The sequence below is a fragment of the Anastrepha ludens genome, chromosome X, assembly GCF_028408465.1.
Source record: "Anastrepha ludens isolate Willacy chromosome X, idAnaLude1.1, whole genome shotgun sequence".
In the NCBI taxonomy this organism is placed as follows: domain Eukaryota; kingdom Metazoa; phylum Arthropoda; class Insecta; order Diptera; family Tephritidae; genus Anastrepha; species Anastrepha ludens.
In genome coordinates, this window is record NC_071503.1 from 5,841,565 (window position 1) to 5,857,745 (window position 16,181).

The 16,181-nt window shown below is 37.3% G+C and overlaps 1 protein-coding gene across 1 annotated transcript; it reads right to left on the reverse strand.

Moving 5' to 3' along the window:
- Nucleotides 1–1,683: 1,683 nt before the first annotated feature.
- LOC128869699 (piggyBac transposable element-derived protein 4-like) lies at nucleotides 1,684–2,631 on the reverse strand. The gene is made up of 3 exons (XM_054112306.1): nucleotides 2,273–2,631; nucleotides 1,755–2,204; nucleotides 1,684–1,687 (listed from the first exon to the last, which is right to left on the reverse strand). Exons 1-3 carry the CDS (start codon nucleotides 2,629–2,631, stop codon nucleotides 1,684–1,686), a joined length of 813 nt encoding a protein of 270 aa, XP_053968281.1.
- Between the last annotated feature and the right edge of the window lie 13,550 nt (nucleotides 2,632–16,181).

A 16,181-nucleotide genomic window follows, 5' to 3' on the forward strand; every position in this document is an offset into this window, starting at 1 on the left:
GAACCGCTTCGCTGAGATCTTTCGTAATCTTTGATAGATGGTGACCAATATCTATCAAAAATTACATGAATTTCACGGGCTGCATTGTTAGTCACCATTTGAAGTATTTTTTTGGAGATACTTCCGAATGTTTTTGGTAAATCCTTGATACAATGTATGAGAAAGAATCCGTATATTAAACAATGTCAGTGTAGCTTGGGGCTGTACTGTGAACATCTTTTTCCAACAACTTCAACAAAACAGATTTATCTGTTCTATAAATCGATCCATCCAAGTGACACATACCCATTGGAACGGGTGTTAGAGGATAAGTCAATATTTTTTCAACATTAGCATTGTCATTCATTGAAATAGCTAACATTCGGCCGAACAAGTCACGCTGTAGTCGTACTTCTTGAACTTTATTATTTATCGAGACAAATCTTTTCTGGGTTGAAGTAGCGAAATTCAGTATTTTATTTTGTTTAATAGTTAATTCGAAACGATCATCAGACGCAGCACATTCAGAAATAAACTTTTCTCTTAAACCACGGCCAGTTCTTTCCACATTTAATAAAAAGTCGCTCACTTCTTTCGATGCTGCTCGTCCAGTTGCAATATTAACCTTCATCTCACCCTTAAATAAACTTACATTGTATACCCTCGTGTGTGGTTTTTCACACATATAGTATGTTTACGTATTTTACAGTAGGAACATAATTTAATTGTAGTCAAAATCAAGATTTATCATCAATAACATATTTATTTTTATATTTTGTTATCTGTTACATCAAATAAGTCTATCTTCAATACATTTTACACAAACATTTCGGTTATGAGTACGCTTACATACACCTTTTTGGCAAAAACAGCACATCGTTTGATATACATAGTTCTTAGTTTTCGACTTCTCGCTATAACAAATGTGACATCTAGCTTTTCCTCCGATATTCGGAGGAACACTTTTGGATCTTTTTGGAGGAATGTTGAATGATCGTGATGAGCTCTCCCGAGATTCTGAAGGTTCACGGAACAGTGAAGATGTGGAATAGGCTTTTGAGCTACTGTGCTCCCCGACTGATTCATTTAGTGAATTGTTGCTAATAACAGAAAGCAAATACGCCGCTGATTCGTTTCGTGGCACGCCTTTTCTCATTGTCATGTATGATTTTGCAAGAGATATTCCAAGCTCACGCAAGAAAACTCGTCGCATTGTTGGTTTGTTTGTTTGCCAATTTGGTTTCACATCTTTGAATATAATCAAAGCGTTTAAAGCTGAGATGTCGATCATATTTGCGAAAACCGCCAATGGCCATCGATTCGTCTTTCTTTTAGAACTGTAACAAGACAACATTTTGTCAACTGTATCCACGCCACCTATAACATAAAATGTTTAATGAAATCAAAATAAAAAGCATCGAAACGAGCCTTTTGTTTTATTATAAAATAAAAAGTATTAGAACAAACCTTTGGTTTTATTATAATGTTGAATGATTATTGGCAACTTTTTTCCATCAGATTCTACATCATTTGAAGCATGCATTGTGCTTTGCAGTACTACGCAATTGTCTTTTCTGCTGATGTATGATACGAGTGTTGTGTTTTCGGTGAATGCAAATGTTGATTGGAACAACGGAACTTTTTTGCATTCTAAAAGTTTTGGTGGGATGCTTCTTTTGTTTTTTCGCATTGTACCGACCATTGTTAGCTGTTGTGACAACAATTTTTGACCAAGTTCATAAGAGGAAAAAAAGTTGTCCATTGTTATGTTATGCCCCTTCAATCCACGAACCAAATCCAAAACTACACGTTGACCTTGATTTTTTTCAGCTAAACCACCAACTGGCTTACCCAAATACGGTTGGATTTTCCAAACGTAACAAGTTTTAGAGCAAACTAATAGCCAAAATTTAATTCCATATTGTTCAGGCTTAGAAGGCATATATTGCCGAAACTTGCATCTACCACGAAAACCAAGCAATTGTTCGTCAATAGTAACACATTCAGATGGATTGAAATAATCAGCCAATAGTTCAGACCATTTGTCGAATATTTCTCGAATTGGAGCAAATTTGTCCGTAGAGCTTTTTTGACGTCTGCTCATAACGTCATCAAATCGTATAATATGATTCATGTATTGAAATGTTTTCTTTGACATTATCGCTCTAAATATGGGACGTCCATATTCACCATCGAATAAATCCAACATTGTTTCATTCTTTGACCTAAATTATTACAATTATTACTAAAAATTAGATTCATTTTAAACATAGGCATATAAAAAACGACATACCTGTAAACTCCAGCCAAAATGAGTACACCGATATATGCATGTAACAAGTTTGAGTTGATTTCGATATAGTTGTCGTCATATTGCTCCTTTGCATATGCGTTTGACCACTTTAGAACAATATTCTCAATTGTCGGTGGGAAAAACAACATAAAAGCATCTTTGATGTCATCGATACGTGCTCTTGCATATCTTGTTGTGCCTGGACGCAGATTGATGACATTTTCATTCCGTAATCTTCCAGCACGATCGTGAACTGGTTGGGGATTCCATACTATACCGTCTTTTGAGACAAATAATGGATCCACCGTTCTCTCTTCAGATGAGACTCCTATTGCATCGACATCTTCAATTTGTTCCATTGCATTAAATTCAGAATCAGCTTCACTTAATTCTGATTCATCATTTTCTTCTGGCGATTAATTTTCATCACTATCAGTAAAATCTTCAACATCCGAAACATTTAAAATAGCTTCAAGCTCTTCGTTAGTAAGATATTTCGGTCTAGCCATGTTGTCCTAATAAACGACAAATAAATTACTTTATAAATGTCAAACGAAATTCTATCTTTAAGAACGAGTACAATTACATGAACCTCTCGCACCCAAAGCAAACAGCACACTGACTTGCTTCTTCATTTCTTTGAAGCAATGAGTCATAGTTTCAACAAGCATTCGCTGTCGATCGTCGTGTAAATTTTTTGAATCGGCGAGGCACAACAGCAGTGCTGCCGCAGCTGCGGTGCGGCCGTTTAAATACAGACATGCACGCTTATCAGTGTGTAGACGTGCAACAACATGTTTTTATTTTATAATACGTACATAGTTTCTCAGAAAATCAAAAGACACGGACGTTTTGCGACAAAAAATGCTGTTCCTAGTGCAAACTACGTAGAAATAACATATGTGTGGAAAACCACACACCAGGGTAAGCAATGTCACTTTTTAAATATCTATTTATCAAAAAATATTTTTTAATCAATAAATGCGTTTTTTGTGCTAAATTTATGCGGCAGGAAATGTCAAGAAATTTCATGAACATCGCTCAAAAAAATTTTTTAAAATGTATAAAAAAGATTCATTTTGTGTGGTTTTCCACACAAGGGTGAGATGAAGGTTAAACAATTCATTGCTCCGAGTATCTTCGCTGCTCTGAGTGTCTTCACTGCTCTGAGTATCTTCGGTGTTGAAAGGATTCATATTTTGTTTTAATATAGTTATAAAATTCTGCAACTGAGTAGTATCTTTTTTAATTTGGTGTTTTTCTAAGTCTCCGGTGATATCTTGACTTCTTTTTAAGCCTGTTACATCAAATGTATGTGATACAATAGTTGATCGGATGCCATGGCTTTTAGCCCATCTTTGCCGCGCTGAGATAGAGTTTGTAAAGTGCGTTATACCTGTTAATCGTCTTGAAGCAGTAGCATTAACCGTTTGCTCTAACGTCAAATCAACAGGCATTCGTGAAAATGGCTTTTCTGTCCTCTTCACACCAAAAAATCCATTTTTAAAATCTTCCTCGAGGCCTGGATGTGTTATTTGCACTCTTAACAAATTATCATGATATTTTAGTAGCCATCGAGAATAATTTCCTTGATTGAAAACAAAAAATAAGTTGACTAGCTTTGGTATGACTATGAATATTACAAGCTTATCGTTATATTTATCCAAATATTTATTTTGGATGGATGTAAATGCTTTATAGCAAAGTCGATGATAACCACTGACACCGTCCACTATTTCTGGTAACACAATATCACTGTATTTCAAATCAAAAGCGATACGAACTTTAGAAATATGTTGGCACTTTTTTAATTTGTCTTCTTCGAAAATTATAATTTTTTCACTGATCATGCTACAGTTAAAAACGCACTTCTTCCCACTCATAGCCATGATGCAAACAAACTCAAACATATTGAAATACTAGCGAAAACCCGCCCGTTCCGCTGGTCGTCTTTAAAAAAGAGGTTGTCTGTAAAGTCGGTTTACTGAAGATAGTTTAACGTGACAACGTCATAAGAAAATACTGATGTAAGGGTTGCAATTTTCAAAACAAAATTTAAATTTTATTTGTTTGATAGATATTTTGTATGGATATAGAGGAGGAGGTAAATGGAATTGCAATGGAATAGGTCAAGTTACATTTAGACAAACGTGAAAAATGACGAAACATTTATCAAATTCATGAAAGATATCTTCAATTTCGATTGTGCATCAGACGTTAATAAGTCAACAACACTAAGAGGCACCATCATCGATTTGCCTTTTTCAAGACACTTTACACTCGAAACACTCCATAAATATCGATAATAATTCTTCTGCACTTAAATATCAAGAATGTGACTAAAAATGTTGATGTGTAGCGCACTTTTTAACGTCGTCTGCCGCTGCCTTAGCCCTCACTTTTTTGTCTGCCATTTTGTAAATGGCTTTTGGAATGTTTAAACTTTAAAATACAATAATTGGAATTCATGTACCTTATGATTTTTTTTAAATTACAATAATTTTTGCAATCTTCAGCGCAGTCTGCCGGCGAGTTAGCCCTCGCAAAATGTCTGCCAATTTTTTTACACTTTCTCAAATATATAACCAAACTTTTCCCGTACATAGAATCCCTGTACCTTATGAATTTTTTTCCACCCAAAATTCACCCCTTTCACTGCGTATCCCCCCTTTGCCACCCAGTTTTACAATGGCAGACATTCATTTTTATATTCGTCTACACTAATACTATTATTTTCAATATAAATTAGCCATGTACCTGATGCGGGCACTTTCATGTAGCCAGCTCTTAGACTAGCAGGCAGACAACTGTGCTGGACATTTTGTCGAGGCGCCGATAGGGACGTGGCTCAGCAGAACCTTTTCCCGCCACATTGCCTGGCGCCAAGACCGCGCTCGTACCTTGGGGGGTCGTGGCTCGGCCATTGGCGGCAACCGCAGGGCAGGGAGGTGTGCTGCTTTCAGCCACCGTCTTTCTCCGCTTACCTCGAGAACGAGACAACTTGGGAGTGCCTGTGCCCACCGAGGATTCGGTAGCTTCCGTGGGTGTCACTTCCGCTGACCGAGGTCTTTTGGAAGACACAGACGCAGAAGGGCCGGCAGAGCCACATGAGGATTTCTCCCTCATGAGCCTTGCCCGCCGCTTTCTTCTCTTCCTCCTTGCCACGCTCTTCGATTTCCCTGCTTCTTTGGGAGGTCGTGCAACCACCGAAGAGACCTCACAACTCGGGCCTCCCGAAGCAGGGAAACGTTTCTCAGACTCTGAAGGGGAGGAGATTGCGATAACAACCCCCGTCTCCTCCAGGATGCGCTCTCGCTCGTAGAGCTGAGAGACTTGGGTAATGGTTGGGGCCTCCAGAATCCATGCCCCTGCCGCCGAAGCGGGTGGATTGCCACTTGTGTGGATTCCACCTGGAGTAATAAAACCATTGTTTTCCATTACCTTTTGGTTTTTTTCGGGACTCCTCCCTAGCCAGTTTGGTTCGCGGATGGCACCCTGATTCTATGCCTACTTTGAGTCATCACACGAGTGTTGAACCTACCCCATCAGGGAAGGCCACTCTTGTGATGCCAGGGCTTCCCTATCCACCACCTGGGACGCGCCCGATGAGAGATCAGGCTACTCCACTCGGGTTAATAATGTACCAATATTCAGTAAATCTTACCGCTATCCATATATACATAAAGAAGAGGTAAAAACACAAATCCAACAAACATTTAAAGACAAAATAATAAGACCTAGCAATTCACCCTACTCTGCACCAGTTTGGATCGTTCCTAAGAAGGCCGATGCCAGCAACAAAACCAAATGGAGACTTGTCATTGACTACCGGAAACTAAATGAGTTAACGGTAGATGACAAATATCCAATACCAAATATAGACGAGATATTGGATAAACTTAGTAGGTGCCAATACTTTTCCACCCTCGATTTAGCCAAGGGATTTCACCAAATAGAGATCGCAGAGGAAGACATCCATAAGACCGCTTTTAGCGTAGAAGACGGTCACTATGAGTTTTTGAAAATGCCGTTTGGACTGAAGACAGCCCCAACGACATTCCAAAGACTAATGAATACAGTTTTAAGCGAATATATTAATAAGATATGTCTAGTCTATTTAGACGACATTATTATATTCTCTACATCTTTGCAAGAGCGTTTAAATTCAATTAATTTGATTTTTAAGAAACTAAAAGAAGCTAATTTGAAAGTTCAATTAGACAAATCTGAATTCCTAAAAAAGGAAACTGAATTTTTAGGACATATCGTAACCCAAGATGGAATAAAACCAAACCCAAGAAAAATAGAGTGCGTAAAAAACTTTCCCATTCCAAAGACACCAAAACAAACTAAGCAATTCCTCGGACTTACCGGGTATTATAGAAAATTCATCAGAGATTATTCAATGATTGCAAAACCGATGGCAAAATATTTAAAGAAGGACGCTAAAATAAAATTATCCGACCCAGAATATCAGGAAAGCTTTAATACCCTTAAAACTTTGTTAATAAATGAACCAATCTTAACATACCCAGATTTTTCCAAAATATTAATGGTCACAACGGATGCGAGTAATTTCGCCTTAGGCTCCGTTTTATCATAGGAAAATCATCCAATCTGTTTTGCAAGCCGTACATTAAACGAGCACGAGTGCAACTACAGTACTATTGAAAAAGAGGTCATACATTTTCGGGCGCAAGTTCATTATAGAAACTGACCATAAGCCATTAACCTGGCTTTTTTCTATTAAAGAACCTAATTCAAAGCTTGTAAGATGGAGACTCAAACTCTCCGAATATGACTACGAAATTAAGTACAAAAAAGGTACGAAAAACAGCAACGCAGCCCACTTTCGAGAATTGAACCCACATCCATTAGTGTAAACGTTTTGGAATCAAATTCAACAACACTTAAGGAAACTTCTAAAGGCGTTAGAATATAAGGAGTATGCTCTAGGAGTATTTCTAGATACAGTCGAACTTCTCTACAGTGAACTTCCATATAATGAAGCTCTCCTTATAATGAACTGGTTTCGAAGCCACTGCTTTTTCGTTCTACTTTCGGTGTATTTTTGTCTCCTTATAATGAATTTCTATATAGTGAAGTTTTCTATATAATGAACAAATTTTACAGCTGAAAATTCAAGCGTCCTAAGTTTTTGTCTCCATATAGTGAATTTTTTCAAAAGTTTTCTGTTGCAAAAAATTACAGTTAGATGTGGATAAACTGTAATGAGGGGAATCCCAAAATTAAAACAGAAAGAGCTGAGCTATTACAGTTTTAATCAGTGACTGAAGTTAAAATGACGCATCGAAGCAGCATTTCGCTTGAAAAAAAGTTATTAATGATTAACAAAGTTAATGAAGGAAAGAAAAAAAAAAAGATATTGCCAATGAATTCGGAGTTCTTCCCAGCACTTTATCAAATATTTTAACCCTGCTCCGTCATCCTTCGTCAAAATGACTACGCGCGATTTTATTTTAAAATTAAAACCGGTTTTTTTAGATTGTTTTGGTCTGATTTTTCTGATAGCGTTAGTTGGTTAGAAGCTGTTGGTGGACGAAGACGTACAGCAAACAACGCACATTGTAAGTATTTTTTTTTTCGCTTATAATTTTTTGCCGTAGTCAAAATGACGAAAGATGACGTTTGTGTAACTTCCAGTTTTGACGGGGTACTTTTTTAGTACGAATAATTTTATCGTAACTCTAAAATGGCTAATCAACAATCACTAACAGATAAACAAATTGAGAAATTTCTCTCTTGTTGTGATAGCAACGATGAATTTGAAAGCGAAAGCAGTGAAATAGGTTGTGACACAGAAGTTGAGGAAGAGGATTTCGTTGCAAACACCAGCTCATCAGATGAAGCAACTGATGAGGATGAAGATAACGTTATTACATGTGAGAAAACTATACTTCGAGGGAAAAATGGTCATAAATGGTCATCAGTTAAAGGTACAACGCATCATTATGGGCTAAATATCGTACATAAAAGTCGAGGGCCTACCCGTCAGTGTAAAAACATAATTGATCCGTTCGACTGTTTCAAACTGTTCATAACAGGAGATATCGTCGACGAAGTTGTAAAGTGGACAAATGTTGAAATAAATCAACGCCAATCAATCTTACTAGCAAATACGGATCAGACACAACGACGTAACACAAATGCAAATGAAATATATGCAGTTATGGGTATATTGGTGTTGACCGCTGTTAAAAAAGATCAGCATTTATCTGTGGAGGAATTATTTGACAGGTGTTATTCTGGATCCATCTACGCAAGCGTTCTTACCAAAGCCAGATTTCAATTTCTTATGTCCTGCCTGCGGTTCGACGATAAATCTCTGCGCCTGCAATTAGTGGGTGATAAATTCGCACCCATCAGAAAAATATGGGAAATGTTTGTAAAAAAATGCAGGGAAAATTACAGTCCTGGTCCATACCTTACAGTGGACGAACAGCTTTTGGCTTTCCGAGGCAAGTGCAGTTTCAAGATGTATATGTGATGTTATGTGATAGTGGAACCAAGTATATGGTGGACGCAATTCCATATTTGGGCAAAAATTCGAACAATACTACAATGCCTCTTGGAGAGTTCTATGTGAAAGAGCTTACGAAAACTGTACATGGCTCAAACCGAAATATTACAATGGACAACTGGTTCACTTCAATACCTCTGGCAAAATCATTAGGGCAGAGCCCATACAATTTGACAATTGTCGGCACTCTTCGGTCAAATAAAAGAGAAATTCCAGTTCAGCTAAAAGAAAAAAAGGGTCGTAAGTGCGGTTCGGCCATGTTTTGCTACGACAGCAACTTAACATTGTTATCGTAGAAGCCGAAGCCAAACAAAATGGTTTATCTTTTATCCTCATGTAACGAACAGGGCACTATCAATTCCAATACAAATAAACCCAACATGGTGGAGTTTTATAATAGTACCAAAGGAGGAGTTGATACATTCGATCAGATGTGCAGTGTTATGAGCTGTTCAAGAAAAACTAACAGATGGCCATTATGTCAATTTTTCGGAATTTTAAACATAGCTTTCATTAATTCATATATAATTTATACCCATAATGTGTTTCAAGGTGGTCAAAAGCCACTAAATCGCGTTAATTTTATGAAAAAACTTTTTGCGGAACTCATAAAAGAGCAACTAAAGGACAGGCTTGTTATGCCAACAATAACATCCACTATGAGAAATGATATCGAGAATCAGCTTCAAATAAATAAATCTACAGAATCTGAAAACAAAATACCAAAAAGTTCAACTGGAAAAAGAAAAATATGCGCAGTTTGTCCTTCTGCTAAACGAAGAATGACAAACGTCGTTTGTGCAAAGTGCAAGAAAATTCTGTGCGGCGAGCACAAAATAGAAGTTTGTGACTCATGCTTTATATGAAATAATTTATCTTAAAACTAATGTTCCTTTTTTAGTTTAATGTATTATTTATAAGAAACTATAAGACTTAATGGATAAAAATGTGATTTATTTTTTATTTGAAATGTTATATAATAAGTTGTTTAAAAAACCATGCCAATTGAAAGAAGGCTATTCAATGTTAATTTTACGACAAAAAAATAATAAAATTTTATGAGTTTCGTTAAATATTAATTTTAAAGTATCTAAATAAAAATAACAAATCAATTTTGATACCTATTTTTGTTGACAACTTTTTTTACAGCTTTTTAAAATACATCGTAGTCAAAATGACGAAGGATGACGTTAGTGTACAATAAATAAGGATGACGTTCTAGGGTTAAAAAATAAGGAAGTGATTTTAAAAAATGCGGAGGATTTGGCAGTAAATACCAAACGCAAAAGACTTCGACCTTGTCATTTTGAGGATATTGACGAAGCAATGCTGAAATGGTTACTCGTTGCACGTGGTAAGAATCTCCCTTTATCTGGACCATTATTGAAGCAAAAGGCCAAAGATTTTGCGGAAGCACTAGGACACCACGAAATTGAGGCAAGTACAGGTTGGTTAGACAAGTTCAAAAGTCGGCATGGCGTTATTCAAAAGACATTATGTGGGGAAAGTGCTGACGCCAACATAGAAAACCGTGATGAATGGGTAACGAACGTCTTACCGAAATTAATTGAAAATTACAACATTAACGACATTTTATTGCCGACGAGACTGCTTTGTTTTTCAAATGCTTGCCAACTAAAACACTGGCATTCAAAAATGAAAAATGCTTTGGTGGGAAGCAAAGCAAGGAGAGAATAACTGTCCTGGTGGGAAGCAATATGACTGGATCAGAAAAGCTAAAATTGCTGGTAATCGGAAAGGCCAAAAATCCGAGGTGCTTCAAGGGAATAAAATCTTTAGGTGTCGATTATGATTTTAACAAAAAAGCATGGATGACCAGTGAGATTTTTACGAAATGGATTGTAAAACTCGACAAAAAATTTTGTGATCAAAACAGAAAGGTGTTGTTTTTTGTTGATAACTGCACTGCCCACCCTAAAGATGTAAGAGACAAGTTGAGAAACATTCATCTCGCTTATTTTCCTTCCAACATGACTTCGTTACTGCAACCAATGGACCAAGGCATTATCTACAACATGAAACAACATTACAGAAAACGAATTTTAACGAATATTGACTCAAGTGGATGAGGGAAATTCTGTTGTGGCCATAGACTTGCTGCAAGCAGTTCGAAATCTTAGCAATGTATGGAATGTCTATGTTAAACCAGTAGCATTTAAAAAAGTAGCAAATATCGAAGCATCGTTTGATGTCTACGTAAATGTTGATAATGGTGTGCAGACTTGGGACAACCCATCCGAAGAAGATATTCTCAACAGCATTTTTGAAAGTCGCGGAGTTCCAGCTGAACCTGGTAAGCATTTATCTTTTTATAGTCAAACAAAAATTTAATATGTAAATATTATTTCAGATAACGATGAACACGATTTGACCGTTGAAGAATTGGCAGAAACTGAGGAGGCATTACCTACGTTGATACAAGCTGCTTCATCCATTAGCGTAATTAGAACCTTTGGGGAAATGAGGAGTGACGTGCCGATTAATGTTTTCAACTCTCTACATGATTTGGAAGCTTTTATTGAAATTGAAAAATGGAAGACTGTAATTCAAACCAAACTCACTGATTATTTTAAATAAAATTACATAAAAAATCAATGTTTCTTTATAATGAAGTTTCTATATAGTGAAGTGATTTTCAGGTCCCGTGCGAATTCACTATATGAAAGTTCGACTGTATATCAGGGACCTTTAACAACGTGACAAAAGATGCTATTTTAAATAGCATAGAGTCACTAAATGTGCAACCCGCGGTTTATCTATGGATAAGGCAGCTATTAGCTAGCAGAAAGATAAGAGCGGAGTGGAACGATGCGAGCGTCACCAAATATGCATGCAGAGGTACTCCGCAAGGTGGGGTACTATCACCGCTTTTATGGTTACTTATAGCAAATGAAATTCTGAAGAAACTGGACGGAGGGGCACCAAAACTAGTGGCATATGCCGATGACATAGCTATAGTAGCTACGAGAAAGTACCTGGACACCATCAGTAATGTGATGAACAACACTCTCAAAACGATACACCAATGGGCATCTCGCGCAAGGCTAGGGAAAAACGGGCATGGTACTTTTTACCAGGAAGTACAAAGTTCCGGCGTGGAACCTCCCGAAGCTAGGCAACAACGAACTACTTCTCAAAGATTATGCGAGGTACCTCGGAGTAATACTGGACAGCAAATTGCTGTGGAAGCACAACGTTGAGGAGAGGGTGAAAAAGGCCAGTAATGCATTGGTGCTACACAACAGTAGTCAGACCGATATTGCTGTATGGAACCTTAGTATGGTGGACTGCGACAAGAAAACTTACATACTTAATGCCACTGGAAAGGATTCAACGACTCGCTGCTCTGTGCATAACAGGAGCGATGAAGACCACTCCAACGGCGGCGCTGGAAATGATACTCAGCATGCCACCTATTGACCTCATGGCGGAAAACCTGCCAGCGAAATCCACGAGTAGGCTAAGGGCTGCGGGGGTATTCACCTGCAGAACCTTCGGTCACAGCTCAATAGGAAAGTGGAGCTCAGGTGGCATGGACTACATGACTCCGTACTTTAATTGGGAGAGAAGGTTTCGCACTACAATGGAAGAGGATGGATGGCACAAAGGCATGAAGCCTGGCCATAGAACTTTTCACATCTATACAGACGGCTCGAAAACTCCAGACGGAGTGGGAACGGGTATTTACTGCTCAAAACTAGGAATAAGGCAGCCTATCAAGCTGCCAGACCACAGCAGTATTTTCCAGGCGGAAGTTTTTGCTGTGGGGAAGGCCGTGGAGCTAGCCTACACTAGAACAAGAAAGAACTCAGCAATTAATATATACGTGGATAGTCAGGCAGCAATAAGAGCAATAAGCTCATATTGTATTAAGTCCAAAAATGTTCGACGGAGCAGGGAGGCCATAGAAAGGCTAGCCGGAAACAATAGGCTGCATATCTACTGGGTACCTGGTCACAAAGCCATTATGGGGAATGAAATAGTAGATGAGATAGCAAAAAGTGCTGTGAGACTACCATTTGAACAAGAGAACGACATACCAAAACCGCTAAACACAATATACAACGAAATGGACGACCACATGAAAAGGCAAGTGGAAGCTAGGTGGACTAACCTGACCACATGCAAAACAGCAAAAGTCATGTGTAGAACTAACGACAAAAAACTGACTCCATTCGTACTTACGCTCTCGCGAAAGGAATGCAGAACTATCATAGGTATGCTAACAGGCCACAATCTATTGGCTGCATATGCGTACAAGATAGGGATTGCTAACACGGACAAATGCAGAAAATGCAGAGAGGATGTTGAGGAGACTTTAGAACACCTTCTGTGCGTTTGTCCGGCATAATTAAAAACGCGACTAAGATGCCTGGAGCCCCACTGTTTGAGGGTCTGGAAGACGTCTCAAAAGCGGAGCTCCCAGCCCTACTTAGATTCGCCAAAAGCGCTGACATCCTACATGAGGTTTACTTCAGGTATTCATAGAGGTCGGTCTCCATCTGGTAACGCTAGCGACCAAAAGGTCTTTGCGTGGCTTATTGCCAACCAGGCTAACCTAACCTAACCTAAGGAAACTTCTAACCCTATTAATGTTTTCAAAAACCAAATCATTATAAAGAAAATCTACTCGGGTTCGGCTAGGATAAAAACGAGAAAGTATTTAATAATAATAGAAAAATCATAGGAGTTAAAGAACTCGATAGAGAGACTTCAATATCGCTATTTAAAAACCATTTCAATCCAAATAAACTAAACGCAATCCTCATAGATGATGATCTTTTTGATGTAATTAAAAATACGTACGAGGAACTTTTTTCGAATAATAACAAATATAAAATAATAAGATGCACAAAGTTACTTGAAGACATAGAGGACGAAAATAAACTGACCGCTCTTATAGAAAAGGAGCATTTAGATAAAAATCATAGAGGTATTCAGGCAGTATTCGAGGAGTTAAAATCCCAAATTTAAAATCCAAAATTAGAAATTATGAGTTCATTGAACACTTTATACGAGAACGAAGAGACTTTAACGAAAACGTTGACAAACTTCACAAGCATTAATAATTTAATTTCTTCTCAAATACAGAACATCACTAACCATATAAATCAGAAACAAACTCAGATAGAAAATTACGTGAATAAATTCAAGAACTTCTTACAAAACAAGATAGCAACAATAAAAGATGAAGTCACATTTTTTTTCTATCAAATAAATAATAGCATATCTCTTTTACGTGAGCACATTGACGACATTAGACAAATAATATTCTCTTGTAAATTAGGAATAATCCCTTCTGACATTCTTACTAAAACAGAACTTGATCTAATACACGACTTCGACAGTTACACTAACATTAAAGTAGCCGTCGCATTACAGGACAATGACATTATTTTAATTCTCCAAATACCGCAATATTCAGAAAAAACCCTGTCAAAAACTGTATTTGAACCAATGCCTAATATTGATAATAAATCTATTAAATTAAGCATATATGAAGTACTTATGGATTCTAATAATAATACTTTTGATACTTATGTTAAAGGAAATCTAAAAAGAAACCTAGGAAAATTAACAGATAAATGTTTATTAAATATTATCAATTTTGAAGAAGCATACTGCGATATGCAAGACTGCAAAGAAACTAAAATAAAAGAAATTATCCCTGGAATACTTACTTTTAAAAACTTCGATTCAAAGATAACACATAATTGTAATAAAATGGAAATAAGGCCAAAAGGAAATTTTATGATCGAATTTGAAAATTGTGAAATCCAGGCACTTAAGAGAACATTTTTTAATACAAAAATTAAAATTTTTGACAAATTTATTTTACCAAGTTCCTTAGCAAAAATAAAAGGAACAAGGAATGAAACAATAGATAACTTAAAATTGGAATCATTGTATATAGAGCAAGTAAAACATGCAGAATCAATCGACCAAGTTATCAAACAAAATGTATAATCAAATTTATTTATTATTAGCATTAACACAATAATCATAATCGCAATTATTTTGTTAACAATGTCATGCAAGTCAAGCTCTTGAATTTTGGGCAAAAAAAAGTTGGATATCATTTCACGGTAGCGCTCACCATTCACAGTTACGTTACGATTCGCAGCATTTTTGAAGAAGTACGGTCCAATGATACCTCCAACCCATAAACTGCACCAAACTGTGACCTTTTCTGGATACATTGGTAGCTCTTGCAATTTTTCTGGTTGATCTTCACTCCAAAATCGACAATTCTGCTTATTTACGTTCCCATTGATCCAAAAATGAGCTTCGTCGCTGAACACAATTTTTCGATAAAAAAGTGGATCTTCGGCCAACTTTCCAAGAGCTCATTCACCAAAAATTCTGCGTTGCGGTAGGTCGTTCGGCTTCAATTCTTGCACCAGCTGTATTTTGAAAGGCTTCACACCTAAATCCTTTCGCAAAATGTTCCACGTTGTTGAGTAACAAAGACCCAATTACTGCGAACGGCGACGAATCAATAATTGATGGTCATCATTACCACTGGCCGATACAGCACCGCTATTTTCTTCAGTTTGCACTCTACGTAAGCGTGTTGGTGGTTTGTTGTGCAATAATGTAAATTTGGTTCTAAATTTAGTCATAATAGCTCGAATAGCCGCTTCAGTGGATCGATTAAACTGATCATAAAATGGAAGAAGCGCGCGTTAAACTTTCTTAACAGAACACGCATTTTTAAAATAAAATTCAATGATTTGCAAGCGTTGGTCGTTTGTAAAACGATTCATGGTAAATTATAGACCAAACTGAAGATGTTTGACAGTGAAACAAAACACGAAACGTGCGTCAGCTGTTTAAACCAACTGTTTAAAAAGATAATAGCTAAAAAATCACCCGTTATAGATGTAAATGTAAATGTAGGGTCAGTAACCATTGGTTCAAAACCCGCTATAAAATACGGACCTAGGAGTGATGAGTGACAGCCGTTGAAACTTTAAAACGCACCTAGAATACGCTGTGAAGAAGGCATCGAGTGTGAAGTCTGGCCTCTCGTGAATCATATCAAACAATGGCGGACCTAGCCCCAGCAAAAGAATGCTATATAGCAGGGAAGTTAGCTCGGTTCGTTTGTATGCCGCACCGATCTAGGCTGATGCACTGAACTTAAACAGCTTCACAAAAAACTGTCAGCTGTCTATCGGCTAAGCGCTTTGCGAACTATTTGCAGCTTCCGTACAATTTAGGACTATGCTTCCTTAGTTATAGCAGGGCTAGTCCCCATACACATTTTGGCGAAAGAAATGCAGAGACTGTATATAAGGCTATCTGAACGCGACGGTAGAGTAAGTCGTAAAATTATTGCAGAAG